This window comes from Chelonia mydas, chromosome 1 (assembly GCF_015237465.2).
Source record: "Chelonia mydas isolate rCheMyd1 chromosome 1, rCheMyd1.pri.v2, whole genome shotgun sequence".
Taxonomy (NCBI): domain Eukaryota; kingdom Metazoa; phylum Chordata; order Testudines; family Cheloniidae; genus Chelonia; species Chelonia mydas.
Window position 1 is genome coordinate 220,900,756 of NC_057849.1, and position 16,093 is coordinate 220,916,848.

Here is a 16,093-nt window from a genome sequence, read left to right on the forward strand (position 1 = left end):
ATAATATGTACAACAATCTGGATTGTGTCACTTTACCTCCTAAGATCTACAGAGCAGTCATTTTTTGGGTCCAGAGATGCAGTCATTTTGTTAGTGATTTCTTACTTGGAGAGCTGGCAGGCTGAAAACTTAACCTGCTGAAGGAGAACGTTAGACTTCAAGTGACAATTTTAAGACCATCTGTTTTATCTAAATTGTTGGAAGTTGTGAGGGAATATGAGCAATACTAGTCTTAAAATGTACCAACAAATGCTTGAAGAAATGTGTATTTCATATGGGAACACTAAAATCTATTCTGGCATTAATATTCCAAAGGGATTTTCTGACGTCAATGGATCTTTTGGATCCAAGACTTTAAGAACTTAGTTTAATATAAACAAAGCTGCAAAAATAAGTAGTTAAAGCTCCTCTTTATAAGCAGTGCTTTTAATATGCCCAAAAATGTTTATATCTTTCTTTCAAAATATATTGCATTAAATGTTCTAAAAACTGAAGGAAGAAGAGTTGGACTGGGAAGTGTTTTGCTCCTGATATTCCCCTTCAGTCAGCTCTTCACAGTGTGGTCTCTTCTAAATTCACAAGAAGGCTGCAAAGAGCCCCAAAGACAAGTAATTCAAAGGCTATATTCTATATCTTGAGGGTTCCCATGGGAAGCACTACCACACACTCAATGACCATCACTGTGAGGGCTCAACCTGTGAGGTTCATGGTATAAGGTCCCTCAATCATTGAAACGAGTTCTTCATTAAAACAAATGGAACAATTTCTACAACCTGCTTGAGATGTGTATGTTTTGATTCTCCCTTATTTTTTTTAAAAAAGTTGCTCATGGAATGTCCGAGGAATAATGCAGTCTCGTGATCCGTATGTGCTAAAAGCAAACCTTCTGTCCTTCCTTACCATCTCCAACATCAGCGAATCTAGCCAATAAGACACTGATACAGACTGCTCCTGAGGGTTGTATACAATGAAAAGCACAACCAGAGCAAAATTCTACCACTTTGGTTTGGCAAAAGCCCTGGAGATTCTTTGTAGTACAGATAGCAGTGTTCTGCTTAAGCAGAATATACCTTTTGCTCTGTATTTGACATCATTTTAATCAGAGAAAGAACCCTTTTTGCTTTCTTCATCCCTGGTTATGTAATAAGCAGTGGAAAAAAGAAATGTACATCCAAGTTAGAAGGTATTCTATCTGGGAGTTGTATAGTAAACGCTTTCCCCCACATATGACTTTGATGGAAAATGCAGAAGTTAGAAGCAATTGCCATCTGAGGTGATACAATGATCACTTCAGCTCAAAATGCAATTAAGGTTTCTCATAGCATTTATTTTATGCATAGCAACCATGGAATGGTCACATCTTTATATGATTTGAGAATACTACGTATGGTTTTTCTCTTTAGCTGTACTTGGAGGTATGGAAAATGTGGTCTCTGATGGGTGGACTGTGAGTCTCAAGATGAGGGTTATGGTTAGCTGTTGGATGAAGGCAACAAAGGTTAACATTGCCCAGAAAAACACAGATCTCATGGATGCAGCTGAGGAGGATGAGTCAAAGGTAGCAGGGCCTTTGGACCATGTACTGACAGCCCCTGAAGCAGTTGCTGCATTTATGAAGTGTTTACTCTGGAGGAGAGTTAAGAGACTGACTACCTGTGCATCTTGCTCCTCCGAAAGTGATGCATGCAGGCAGTGGGAAAATTTAAAGAGTCCTAAAAAACAGGCTGCTATAACCGAGTTCTTCTCAGTATTTTAGCTGATCACTGTGACTACCTATGATTCTGTATTTGGTGTGCTTTGTGCGAGCTAGCATTCTCTAGTACCTTGATTTGTTCGTGTTTGCCTACTTTAAAATAAACCTACATTCTTTTTATAAAATACAGTAAGTGATAGTCTCTTTCTTCTGTTTCCCTGGCTGCTTATTCAATGCCCTCTCAATTATACAAACTCCCGATTATCTGGAGGAAAAAAAAATCCATCCTCCATGCTATTTGCCTGAATGGGAGTGATTTGTCTTTCAATAACCAGTTACAGTTTGACCTCTGAGGTCAGATAAAGTGAGAGGGAAGGAAAAAGGTGAAAAATTATAGGGGCCTATATAGAAAGAAGACAGTGACTTTCACCAGCATATTTTTTAGAGTGTATGGTATTGTTCCAACTTTGTACTGTAGCTGTATGAATGGAGGTCAAGTAATCAAATCTTAAGCTGATAAGCTTGCAATTAATGTTCTGTTGCTTTACAGTGAGGACAAGCATGATTATAATGTACTGGTATTCATTATTTCGCCAATGTTTTCATTCATCTCATATAGATTTCTGTTACCTTTGTGAATCAAGATTATATGCATCCCCAAATTAAACCTGGGGAGACCCCCTGAAATGCACAAATAAAGCATATTTTTTTCAACAAAATGTTTGGCACTTATCTATATTCATCGGATTATCCCTTTAAGTGAGACAGCACAGCACCAGATGCTATGTGGAGCTGTTATATAACCAGTAGTGGATACCTTTTCTTCCTGCCTCTAGATCAAAAAGGAGTAGAAATACCTACTACCTATGGTGTGCTGCTCAATCACCAGCCAGTGATTGGGAACTCCTGTAATCCGTATTAACGAGAAACTGAGATGATTGATTTTAATAGCATGGATCAATATGGATAAATATTTAAAAATAAATGAAAACCTCAATTTTGAAAGTGAAATAGCTGTTACTGTTTTAGTACTTTCAGCCTCGGGAAACATTTCTGTGTATATCTTAATAAGCATTGCAATTTTACTGAAACATTCTTGCCCAAAGTAACAAGTTCTGTTCTGCATCACAGAATAAAGCAAGAAGGTGTAGCAAAGGATAGGAAAGGTCCCAAATTTCATGGGTGCGTGATGAATCTGTCCTTTTATGGATGCCAAGGGAACTCTTCAGAACTTGTTTCTGAGCATGTGCAGTGAAGAATTGGAGAAAAGGGAGTTAGCTCAGAGAGCTCTTCCTGTTTGCTTAGGTTTTAGGGGTGGGGGTGTTGCTTGTGTTCATTCTAAATAAATGTTGACAGGCTTAAATTCAAGCTCCCCTTTCTACAGTTGCATTGCTTCTGTTTCTTTTTTCAATAATCTGTCCTCACTGACAGATGAATGTCCCAGGCATTGCGGCTGCATCATACTGATTACTTCCCCAGAAGTGTGTGGAAGCCTCACTGCATGAAGCTCACAAGACTAAAGAGCCCTGGTTTCAGGTGGCTGTTGGGACAGGGGAGTGGTGGAGCCAATTAGTTGTTGCTCTACATCAGGGGTTCTCAATCTGGGGATCAGGACCCCTGAAGGGGTTGCGAGGTTATTTCATGGGGGGGGGGGGAGGGCTGTCAGCCTGCACCCCAACCCCCCCTCTGCCTCCAGCATTTATGGTGTTAAATATTTAAACAAGTGTTTTTAATTTAAAAGGGGGATTGCACTCAGAGGCTTGCTATGTGAAAGGGGTCACCAGTACAATAGTTTGAGAACCACTGCTTTACATGGTATGTACCCCACAACTGTTAGTGGATTACTGAGCAGTAATATGCTCAGTAATTTAGGGCTGGCAGTGTGGCCTAGTGGATATAGAAGATCTGGGTTCAATTTCTGGCTTTGACATTACTTTGCTGAATGACCTTGAATAAGTTACTTCTCTGTTTCAGTTTTGGCATCTGTAATAGCCTTTATCAGATGAGAACAAATGCATGTCCGGGATGGTCTAGGTGTCCTTGGTCCTAATGACCTTTTGCAATCCCTTCCAGCCTTACATTTCTGTGATTTTTAGAGCTGGTTAAATTCTTTTTTGTTGGAACTTGTTTTGCAGGAATGGGTCAATTTCAACAAACTTTTAGATTTGTTTTTAGAAATTTTCCCATCTAAATCAAAATGGCTGTTTTGACTTTCTCGGTTTTGATGTATTTTGTATTACAATTTTAATCTAGTATTAATATATGTATTAGATTTAATATATATATTTTACTTTATTTTGACATTGTCATGAAACATTCTGTCAAAAATGAAATGTTCCAATGAAGTCATTTTTAGTGTTTCAGAATTGTGTGTGTGTGGGGGGGGGGGGTGTTTTTTGTTTTGACATTTGCTTTCCACATAATTTTTTGACTCTTCATCCCAGTTCAGGCCAAAAACAAATTTTGAATTGCTGGACTTTCCAATGGGAGGGAAATTGCGTTTTCTGAGTACCTCTATTAATGGTCCTCTGCCCAGCATTAACTTCTCCGTTTTTGTAGGTGTGCAGGCATAGATTTTTGGGAGATGCCCAATGGCAACAAGGATTCCTTGGGTGGTGTGTTTCTGGCATATATGAGAGAGAGAGACCCTGTACATCCCCAGGGTTTAGGATGTGCAAGTGTGGTTCCAGGGGATTTAAAGTTTCACCACCTGCATGAGTCCTAAATCACATCCTTTGAGGTTAGTATTAATAGGAAATGCCATGTGATGAATCTCATCATACTTCCTCACCTTCTGGGGGCATATCCCTGGAAGGGAGTGATGTGAGCCATAGTTTGTGACAAAGGAAATGCTGTCCCTCAGATGAAATGATGACTGTCTGAATTTGTAAGAGAAGATTAATATATATTTTATATTGAAACTCATGGAGACAAAAAACAAACAGCTTTCACTGTGGCAGTGGTGATATTCTCTCAGTGAAGATGTTGAGTGGTGGAAAGCTTTGTTCATCCAAACTCCACTCTAGAATTACTCTTCTAGTTAAAAATTAGGGGATGGAGACTCCAACTGCTTTATCAAGATCACATTCCCTTGCATTATACTGACAGTTTTAGAGCAAGAAGGCCAGAATGCTTAAACTCTCTTTGGGGGGATTGACAGGGTCTAAACCTTTGGTTGTTCAAGCAGTGTTAGGATGGGCTTAGGTCCAAGCCTGTGGGCAGAAGCTATGTGAAAAGCATCTATGTATCATAAGTGGCACTTATTACAGCGCACACAATGCCCGCACAGCTGAAATACGCCAGGGTCTGACTATTGCTCAGAAACTCACTCACTGTTGGGGGGGGGGGGGTCAATCTAATTATCACCCTCTCAAATCTCTACCTGTGGATGATGGTGGCTGAGTTCTCCAGGATAATCTAAATAAAAGTATCTCTGTCTTCAGATCCGTTTTTAGGCCCACACCAAGCATTAAGCTACCTGTTGTCAGCGGGCAAACTGTCCTTACTTGATAGTGTCCTTACTCAATTAGCTGCTTATGACAGCTGATTAGAGGATATTAATGATCCAACCAAGTGGATGGACTGATTTTTTTTTTTTTTTTTAGGATTCATTCATTATTTTGGGGGTCTAATTTTCAATGGCTGTTGAGGACCTATGCCTGCACCCAAGAATATTCCTGTTCAGAATTCATTAAGGATCACTTTTTGGCACTTTTCAATATGCACATGAAATAATTGGAGAATTGGTAATGGCATGGTTTGAACTATCCCTTTACACTTGTGATGAGGAATCTGAGCATGGTGACTGCATTGTCTTGTTGCGTGCCTCAAATTTTGGTATTAATGCATGAGAAGGAACTTCTTCTAGGCTTTTCCCCATCACACAAGAAAATCTTGCCTGTTTTATAGGGTCTGTTTGTGGGTAATTTCTCAGGCAGTTGGACAGCATTCACAACTTTGGAGGATACTTTTTGACCATGAGGTGAATGTGGAAGAGCAAGTTTCAGTATGGACCAAAAGTGTGTTTCAATATCCGCACATTTCAGATATGTAACATTCCCTTCAGGATGCTGACTGGGCAAGGAAGAACCACGAATCTGCAACCTGGGGACAGCACCAACTCTGTCTCATTTAGTACTGCCTTTAAAAACTACTCCTAGATGGTAGCAACTGTGGAACAAAGCAGCATGAGTGATCAAGAACCTTTGCTTCTAAGTGAGTGGATGTTAGCTCTCCCTAGATTGCACTTGTTTATGGTTATGCAGTAAGTGAATGTCTTACTCTCACTATTGGTATATAAAATCTTAAATAATACAGGCCCAGTCTACTCTTCAGTTGTCATAGATGGGTGCTAGGCTGTGTGCATTCTGGTTATTTCAGAATATGTATAGTTCTTTGCCAACATTAAATAAGTAATCATTGCACTTCTATGTGTGGTGGATGAGTTTTACATCTGTCAAGTTGACTGTATGGCAGAGAATTAGGCTCAGCTAACAGCCAGCTGAGAGGGAGCTTGTAATGAATCTAGTGCTAGCACCAGCCTGTGTGACACAGACTAATTTGGGGTCCTCTTAAAAACCTTGGAATCATTGGCCATAAAAACATAAGAACGGCCATACTGGGTCAGACCCAAGATCCATCTAGCCTAGTATCCTGTCTCCTGACGGTGACCAATGCCAGGTGCCCCAGAGGGAATGAACAGAACAGGTAATCATCAAGTGATCCATCCCACTGCCTGTTCCCAGCTTCTGGCAAACAGAGGCTAGGGACACCATCCCTGCTAATAGCCATTGATGGACCTATCCTCCATGAATATATGTAGTTCTTTTTTGAACTATGGTTTTCATGGTCCACAAAGGCCATCTCTGATCTTTAGGAAAAATCTGTGACCAGCTTTTACAGCTAGCAACTAGTTTATATTGATTTGTATTTTCAAGCCCGTCTTTGCAAGAGGAAGAGGGCTAAACATTTCTTGGTTTTATTGTTTTTAATGAGTGTCCTCTATATTCTTGGTCCCAAAAATAAAGACGTGTGGTTGAGGGCTTTGTGGAGCCCAAAGGCAGTGTTAGGAAGTTTACCCCGTAGAATTCACAGGATGATAGTGAGGAGGAGATGATGATGATAAAATCAACACTAATTGGTTTTCTAAACACCCATATAGAATTTAAGATCTTTTCTGAGTCTGACCAACAAATTTAATGCATTATTTATATCCGGTTTGGATGCTGCTGCATGATAGAATAAGAGGAGTATATCAAGACAGAGTTGATGCTTCTAAAGTATACAGCTACTTCTAGACTTATTTCTTGAGATACATTAAGATTTTATAAAGTAAACTACTGAATATATGTTGGAGAAAGTGAAAACTGGTCACTGAAGCCTTGATCCTGCACAGACTTGCATTCAGACATAATTGTATGCATGTGAGTAGTCTCATAGACTTCAAATGGATTACTCATGGATGTGAAGCTGAGCATATGCATAAGAGTTTCTTGGACCAGTATGTGGAAATAGAAACCTAAATCCTATCATGATACTTGGAAATGCTGGTCAATGAATTAAATTCTGCCTGAATTAAACTACTTATTTAGGTGAACTTATTTGATGTACCATATGAAAATTTTTTCTCCACGGTAGGTTACTTGTACAGTATCACGTTTGCAAATTTATTCTGAAATTCCACATTGATTCTACACGTGGTTCATTTTTAAGCACAAAAAAGGCAATTTTACATTTGAAGTCTAGATTCTGGTTTATTCCGTTATTGGGTTTCTTGTGCCTTCCTGTAAACATCTGATACTGGCCACTGTAGGGGAAGTGAATACTGAATTAGATGCAACTCTTCTCTGATCCATTACAGCAACTACAGTTTTCTTTTCAAAAACCTCTGATGCAGAAAAGAGAGAGCGCACACCTCTCCTCACTCAAACTTTTGATTTTGCTGGTTTTTGGAAGGTTCTGTTGGTTGAGGGGCTTCAGAGTTGAAAAAGGATATTGTGATCCATTCAGCATTAGGAGCCCAAAGAGTAGTGAAAGTACAACATGATGTTCTGAACTCCTGAGAAAAGTCTAGCACAGGGTGACAGAAGTCTGTTTGTTAGGAAGCATAAATATTGGGTAGTCGATGTACTAACTATAGTAAATTTTATCTAGTATATTTTTAAGTGAGCCTCCTTTGAAGTGTAAAACATTAAGAACAACTTTTTTGGAAAACGATTAAATTTAAGGGCCAAATTCTACACTGATGTACATCCTAGGAGAATAGGATTCTACTGGGTTAAGTGAGCAACTAATTTGGGCCTAAATGCTTGCTTCATTGGTATGTTTTGTCAATCATTCAATCTCTTAAGATCTGTATTCATATTTTGGGGAGGCATGCAGGGGGCAATTCATCCTGTGTCGACTGAAAAGCATTTTAGTAATTTATATTGCTGTGACAGTTGGTGAGCTTAGTAGGAGCACAGCTGATCAACTTGAAAGTATCAACAGTTGAACTTAGCCAAAACCCCCTCTGTGACAACAGATATTTATGGAGTTTAAAACTTCTAAGGAACTTGCAGAGCAGTAGTTTCTTCTTCACAGTAAGAAATGTCAGGACACAATTCACACGAGGACTTGACCTGGTGGCAATTTAATTGGAATGCTGTGGATGAGAGAACCAACTGTACTAAAATATCAATCTTTCCTGCTGGAACACAAATCACAGCTCTGTTTCCCTCCCCTCTGAAATTCTGAGTCAATACTGGAGAATAGGCAATCCTAAAGTCCCTCCCAGTTTATTTTATTTTGTTTAAAACCACACAATGTCGTTAAAAGGGACATTTGCAACCGGTTTTGAAGGTCACTGTAGCATATGACCAAGAATTAATATGGTTAACACAGGCACATTAGTAATTAGACCATACAGGAAACAGATTTGAGGCTGTTGGGGTTCTTAAGGCTGTAAGCTCCTATATCTCAGTTAAATGATGATTTTCACTTTACAGATTCTGGTTAATACTATATTCTTCCTGTAATCTTCTCCCAAATTATAAGATGCTGGGCACAACTGTTAGCAGCACCACCTGCTGAGCAGCTTGAGCCATAGTGTGAACTTCGCTATGGTAGGGGAAAAAATAAGCCCAGCAGTGAGTAGTTCTTGGCTTGAGATGCCTTCTAAAAACTATTAAAAGGAAGGAGAATGTACTGTTATAAAGCAAAACATATTTAGCCTGTCACAGTCCAGGAAACTTGATTATGCACTTGTGAACAAATGAATGCAAAAAAGGCTTAGTATAAAAAACAAGACTGCAGTCAAGATCACTAAAATGTAGGAAATGCAAAAATTAAAGGTCCTAGAGCAGCAATAATTCTGCTGTGTTCCTCTTTATATTTATCATATATTTAATGACATAAACAATATCTAACTTAGGTACTCATTTTGACAAGAAAATCAGGAGTATAACACACGGTTACAACTCAGATGAGTTAATGTTGTTAGAACCTTTCTATCTTTTGCTGATTTTTTTGTGAATTTTAAACAGTGCAGCCAACAGAGCTTGCCAGCTTTTTTTTGCTCGGGAGTTATTGGGCTAGTTGTGCCAAGTTCATGATGGAGCTCGTAAGCTCTTTGAACTAATTTGTTCCATAACCCACAGAGATTGAGGGATGGGGGGAGAGTTTGACAGCTAGTTATATGTGGGGTTAAGGTTTTGTGGATGGCTTTGGTAGCTGTGGTGAGAGTTTGGATCAGGACCCTTGTCATAGAAGGAAAGGATTTGACGGCTGAAGGAGTCAGTAAGTGTGGATGAATGTTTCTGGGCCACCCAAATGAAAGAAGCAGAACCTCTTGGCTTCTCTGATGTATGTAGGACTAGATGTACAGTTCAGCCCTACGTTTCCTGAGAGGCATGGAGGGGTGGTGAGAAGTGCAGTAAGAATTCATCCTGTGGTATAGACATGAGTTCTCTGTGAAACATTAAGTTGCACTTCTATCAACTGTTCTGCATGTTACCATTTGTGCAGAGATGGGTGATAAGATACTGCATTTATTGAAGTAACGTGTATTTCATTGATTCTTAAGCATTTAAGTGCACCACATTCTTAATTTTTCCCCATTTTATATTTTATGGTTCTCTAACAAGTTTTTAGAATCATGCATATACTTTCTAGAGACATTTTCTTCTTGTGCTAGAACAATGGCTATAGAAATATCACATCATCTCTGCTGGTTTGTATGTATTTTGTAGTGGTTAATTTGATTACTTCAGTAATTACTTACAGTGACATTAATTTAACCAAAAAAAAGAAAAGGAGTACTTGTGGCACCTTAGAGACTAACAAATTTATTTGAGCATAAGCTTTCATGAGCTACACAATCTTAAGCTCAGATAAATTTGTTAGTCTCTAGGGTGCCACAAGTCCTCCTTTTCTTTTTGTGGATACAGACTAACACGGCTGCTACTCTGAAAACTCATTAATTTAACCCTTAACTCTAGTAGTGTCCCTGACCCCATTAGAATTAACCTGCCAATTTGAAAGATTCCCATTGCAGAGTAAAGGTAATAGTGACTATTTCACTTAAAACCATTGTAACTGTGTGTAAAGCCTGTTTTGGAAGGAGTTGACGATGATGTGAATTTTAGGTATTTAACTGAAGACAGTATCAGCTTTTTTTTTAATAGCCACAAGTAATGAAAGTTCACTCTTGTTTTTAAATCTGAAACTCCCTTGGACTTAAGTGGCACTTCTGGATTTCCAGAACACTGAATTCAGCTGAAGCAGAAGAAAAGGATGATTAAATTACATGAAACAGAAGCATTTTTTGGATGACTAACATTAGATAAATCGGTATTTGCGGTGTAGCATCTCTTTGACATGTCATTAAACACTTCCGTTTTTTGTTACAGATTTCTACTGGTGCTGATTTGTTTAATTTTCAGTGTACTCTCCACTATAGAACATTATTCAGAATTTGCCACAGGCACCCTTTTCTGGATGGTAAGTATACTCCTTTTTTGTAAAATATAATTGTTTTGGTGACAAATCTGTTCTTTTTGTAAGTTGAAAAACAAGGAAAGGAAATAGAAATATCTATTGGCAGACCATTAGCAAGACAAGGGAATTTAAAATACTAGCTGCTGCATATTATGGAAAAGTAATATAGAATTTAAGGATGAAATAAAGTTACTTAGAAATTCTATAAATCTACAGAATCTGAGTATTCATAGTGTAGCAGTATTCATTTTTTTTATTTAAGTCCAGAAAAAAAGATGACAATCATCTAGTCTGACTTGCATAACCAAAACACAAATTTTCACCTAGACATTCCTATTTTAAGCCCATAACTTTTGAGCTAAAAAAATTTATCAAGGTATGCAGTGTTTAATGGGGTGTCCTACCTCCAGGAAAATGCTACTTTTTTGCACCTGAAAGTGCAAATTGCTAAATGGTTATGATCTTCAGAAATATTTGAGTCTCAGTAATAAGTATTCTCTGGCACAGTGATTTAGCAGTGTCATAAATATAAAGGGAAGGGTAAACCCCTTTAAAATCCCTCCTGGCCAGAGGAAAAATCCTCTCACCTGTAAAGGGTTAAGAAGCTAAAGGTAACCTCGCTGGCACCTGACCAAAATGACCAATGAGGAGACAAGATACTTTAAAAAGCTGGGAGGAGGGGGAGAGAGAGAGAAAGGGTCTGTGTCTGTCAGTATGCTGCTTTTGCTGGGGATAGAACAGGAATGGAGTCTTAGAACTTTTAGTAATCTAGCTAGGTATGCGTTAGATTGATTTCTTTAAATGGCTGAGAAAAGAACTGTGCTGAATAGAATGACTATTCCTGTCTGTGTGTCTTTTTTGTAACTTAAGGTTTTGCCTAGAGGGATTCTCTGTTTGAATCTAATTACCCTGTAAGGTATCTACTATCCTGATTTTACAGAGGGGATTCCTTTACTTCTATTAAAAGTCTTCTTGTAAGAAAACTGAATGCTTTTTCATTGTTCTCAGATCCAAGGGTTTGGGTCTGTGGTCACCTATGCAAATTGGTGAGGATTTTTACCAAACACTTCCCAGGAAGTGGGGTGCAAGGGTTGGGAGGATTTTGGGGGGAAAGACGTGTCCAAACTACATTTCCCAGTAAACCCAGTTAGAGTTTGATGGTGGCAGTGGAGATCCAGGGACAAAGGATAAAATTAATTTGTACCTTGGGGAAGTTTTAACCTAAGCTGGTAAAAGTAAGCTTAAGAGGTTTTCATGCAGGTCCCCACATCTGTACCCTAGAGTTGAGAGTGGGGGAGGAACCTTGACAAGCAGTATCTAGGTTGAGCATGAAACTCTACCAGAGACAGAGCAATCACGCCAATGCCTCTCATAGTTTAGTGGCAGAACTTTAACTGAATATTACAAGCCTATTCCATACTTCTCCCATGTGTCGCTGCTGTCCTTTTCAGATTTTAGGCCAAATAAATTTTGTGCCTGTCAGGACTTATGACTGTTACTAATCTACTAATGTCTCAGGCTTTCCTTGGGGAACTTATTAAGCAGCATACTTAGTATTTTGCAAAAGGACATTGTTATATGCATTGCTTATCTATAGTCCTTGGTCTCACTGTTGTCCCTGCCAGTAGAGGGTGACGATTAGATCTTGCTGTGGTGAGGAAAAGCTGTCCATTTGGAATTGGACTGAGGTCACTAACTCATTTCACAATGACCACTGAACGACCCTCAGACGGTAATAGTGTTCAGTTACCACCAGTCCTAGGCTAGCTTTGAATGACTGATATTCAGATGAGAGGTTATGGAACACCAAAACATACAGTGCCCAGTCCATACCTCCATTTGAAAATGTTTAGTGGTCCACAAATGAAAAAAGGTTGAAAATCACTGGTCTAAATTTACAGCAACTTAGATCATAAAATCATAGAAGAAGAGGGTGGGAAGAGACCTCAGGAGTTCTAGTCCAACCCCCTGCTCAAAGCAGGACCAACCCCAACTAAATTATCCCAGCCAGGGCTTTGTCAAGCAGGGCCTTAAACACCTCTAAGAATGGAGATTCCACCACCTTCCTAGGTAATCCATTCCAGTGCTTCACCATCTTCCCAGTGAAATAGTTTTTCTTAATATCCAACCTAGATCTGCTGTGCTCAGTGTGTAATATCACAACAGCTATTTTGATTTTTTTTTTTTTAAATTGTGATTTCCTAATGTGATGGATTTTTGCTTTACAGCTGGCTTGAGAATCAAAGCTAGGTTCCCATTTACTTCACTGGAGCTTAAACTTCATTAGTGCATGCAGCCTTCACATGTGGTTGACTAAAACCATCATTAGGTTCCCAGTGTTATTTTTAAGCATTTGTCTAATGCTGTAGCAAATGTTGCTTGGCTTTGCTTAGAGTCAAACAAAGTGCAATTTTGTTGGTCATGTGCAAGCCTCTAAAACCCTTATAAATAAGTACTGTAATGGTAAATTATATTGAGTCAGAACCTGACATAGTGATACTGAGAGATAGTGAGTGTTGGCCTCTCTTCTTATACTGGTTACGTGTGTGTGTGTATTTGTGTATATGTAATTTAGTGAATCTAGTGCTTGTGGAAAAACTGCCAGGTTAACCTTCCAAGTGACTTCAAGTCCTTTGCTTTTTTGTTTTTTTCCCAACCAAATGGATACAGCATGGGCATTGACAGTACTAAGACAGTATCTATGCCAGTCTGTCAATGTGTTGCAACCCTGAGCTGAAAGGTCCATTTCTCTGCGACATGAGTAGTGTCACTTCCATGTCGCGGAATCCTTAGCTTCCCTGCTTAATTCAGCTGACAGAGGTTAGTTGTGGTATTGGCTATTTATATGGCTACTTGTGCAAAATAGAAAAGGAGTACTTGTGGCACCTTAGAGACTAAAAAATTTATTTGAGCATAAGCTTTTGTGAGCTACAGCTCACTTCATCGGATGCATTCAGTGGAAAATACAGTGGGGAGATTTATATACAAAGAGAACATGAAACAATGGGTGTTACCATATACACTAACGAGAGAGTGATCAGGTAAGGTGAGCTATTACCAGCAGGAGAGGAAAAAAAAAACTTTTTTGTCGTGATAATCAAGGTGGGCCATTTCCAGCAGTTGACAAGAACGTCTGAGGAACGCTTGGGAGGGGGCGGGCGGCGCTTGTAGTGTTTAGATGCTGCTTGTAATTATTAGAACTGGGAGCACTGGGTGTTGGGAGTCTGAAAGGACAGGAAACACGAAGGGGGGGTGGCAGTTGAGGAGACTGAGTGAGAGCTACTGAGGATGCAGCAGCAGCTTGGTGAAGAGGTTTCCACTTTAAAAATACAGTCCTATTGAAGTTCGTGAGTACCTTGCCTGGTTGCTCCAACACTTTGGTGACGAGGATGGATCTTCTGTCGCTGAACCCTTTCTGCAAAGCCCAGGTGAGCCTCCAGTTGCTTTTACTACCTAACTCTATATGTTTGAGACTTACCTGCTTGAAATCAGTGCTACAAAGATTTCTGGAGTAAGAAAGCGTGCTCTGCTAATCCACTACCTTTGAGCAGAAGGGCAGCGTATATTTTACACTTTTCCCCTTGCAGATGATAAATATGAGACTGCACTTCATTAAAGAATTTTTTTGTGCCAAAAGTGAATGTAGTAGCTAATCGCTACAGATTTCGCCAGCGTGAGCAGAAAACAGGGGAGACTATAATGCATTGTATTGCTTCGTTGAGGAGTCTGATTGTAATTAGTGACTTTGGGAATATGGCGGATGAGATGATTAGAGACCAGCTCATTGAGAAAACAACCATGCTTTGTGTAAGAGAACGCTTACTTCTAGAACCACAACTTACACTAGAAAAAGCAATAACCATTGCTACTCAGATTGAGTCAACTACAGCTGAAGCCAAAATAATGAGCATGGATACAGGAGGCACAGTCCAGGCTGTGACTCCTCTGCAGAAAAGCTCGCTATCACTGCAGACAAACTATTACAAGAGGAAAACTAATGAAAAACCACCGAATCAGCAAATTCAAAATACAGTAAAAGCATGTTTTCACTGTGGATCCCCACCACACCTTGCAAGCTACACAGGATGTCCAGCAAAAGTAGCTCAGTGCAATGATTGCACAAAAATTGGGCATTTTGCTAAAGTATGTCACAACAGCCAGTTCAATCAACAGGTGCATGCAGTTACAATAGCAGATGGTACTGTGCTGAGCGTGGACAAAATCACTACTGCACATATTCCAGAACAGATAAAGTGCACTGTAAACGTTTCCGCCATACCCTCAGGCAAACAACACTCTATTCAGCTAATGTTGGACACTGGCTCAGCAGTATCTATACTAGCTGATTCCATCTATTTGTATTACTTTAAAGATGTGCCTCTTTCTGAACCCAAACTTCGCTTGGTGTGCTATTTGAAAAACCATATTCCGGTACATGGCTGCCTGCCAGCAATAGTTACTTTTGGTGATTGCTGTGTAACTGCAGAGTTCTTCATTGTCCACAAAGGCACTCCTATCCTTGGCAGAGATTTATTGGCTGCTTTCAATCTCAGGGTAGTTAATGGACAAATTGATCTTCCTCAGCAAAGCACTCTTGCGGTAGACACAGGAGTTTCAGCTGGGACCCAACACCATGTTGAAGAGAAACTTGGCTGTGCTTATGGGTTTCCGCATAAAGTTAAAATGCGGAATAATGTGATGGCTGTACGACAGAAGTTACGGCGCTTACCATTTTCAGTCAGGGAAGCTGTTTCAGAGGAACTTAGAAGACGTGTTCAAAAGGACATTATTGAAGAGAGTGACTCCTCAGAATGGGTTTCACTATAGTAATGATGATGAAGAAGGGTGGAGGCATTTGCCTTTGTGTGGACTTAAGGGAGTGAAATAAAGCTATTGTGATGGACAGCCATTCTCTTCTTCACATAAAAAGTATTTGCAGAACTCCGTGGAGCAAAGATGTTTTCTGCTTTGGATTTGCAGAGCGCATACCACCAGGTTATGTTGCATGAAGACAGCAGAGACCTCGCAGCGCTTATTACACATGAGGGACTACTTCATTTGAAACATGTTCCATACTGTCTCACATCCGTCCCAAGAGCCTTCCGTAGAAGGAAAAGGCCTGGGTAGAGACCGTCGAATTATGGAAGTCAACGAACGGCTACACAGGTGGTGTTGGAGAAGGCTTTGGATTCTTTGATCATGGGATGGTGCTCCAAGAAGGAGGAGTACGAGGCAGAGATGGGCTCCACCTAGCAAAGAGAGGGAAGAGCATCTTTGGAAGCAGACTGGCTAATCTTGTGAGGAGGACTTTAAACTAGGTTCACCAGGGGAAGGAGACCAAAGCCCTGAGGTAAGTGGGGACATGGGATACTGGCAGGAAGCATGAGCAGGAGAACGTGAAAGGGGAGGGCTCCTGTCTCATAC

At 39.8% G+C, this 16,093-nt stretch overlaps 1 protein-coding gene across 1 annotated transcript in view; it reads left to right on the forward strand.

Annotated features, from left to right (window-relative positions):
- LOC102940290 (potassium voltage-gated channel subfamily KQT member 1-like) overlaps nt 1-16,093 on the forward strand; it is a 742,437-nt gene that overhangs the window by 34,818 nt on the left and 691,526 nt on the right. The window contains exon 2 of the mRNA XM_043532723.1: nt 10,582-10,672. Within this exon, the coding sequence (XP_043388658.1) occupies nt 10,582-10,672 (91 nt within the window). The remainder of the gene's footprint in view (nt 1-10,581; nt 10,673-16,093) is intronic.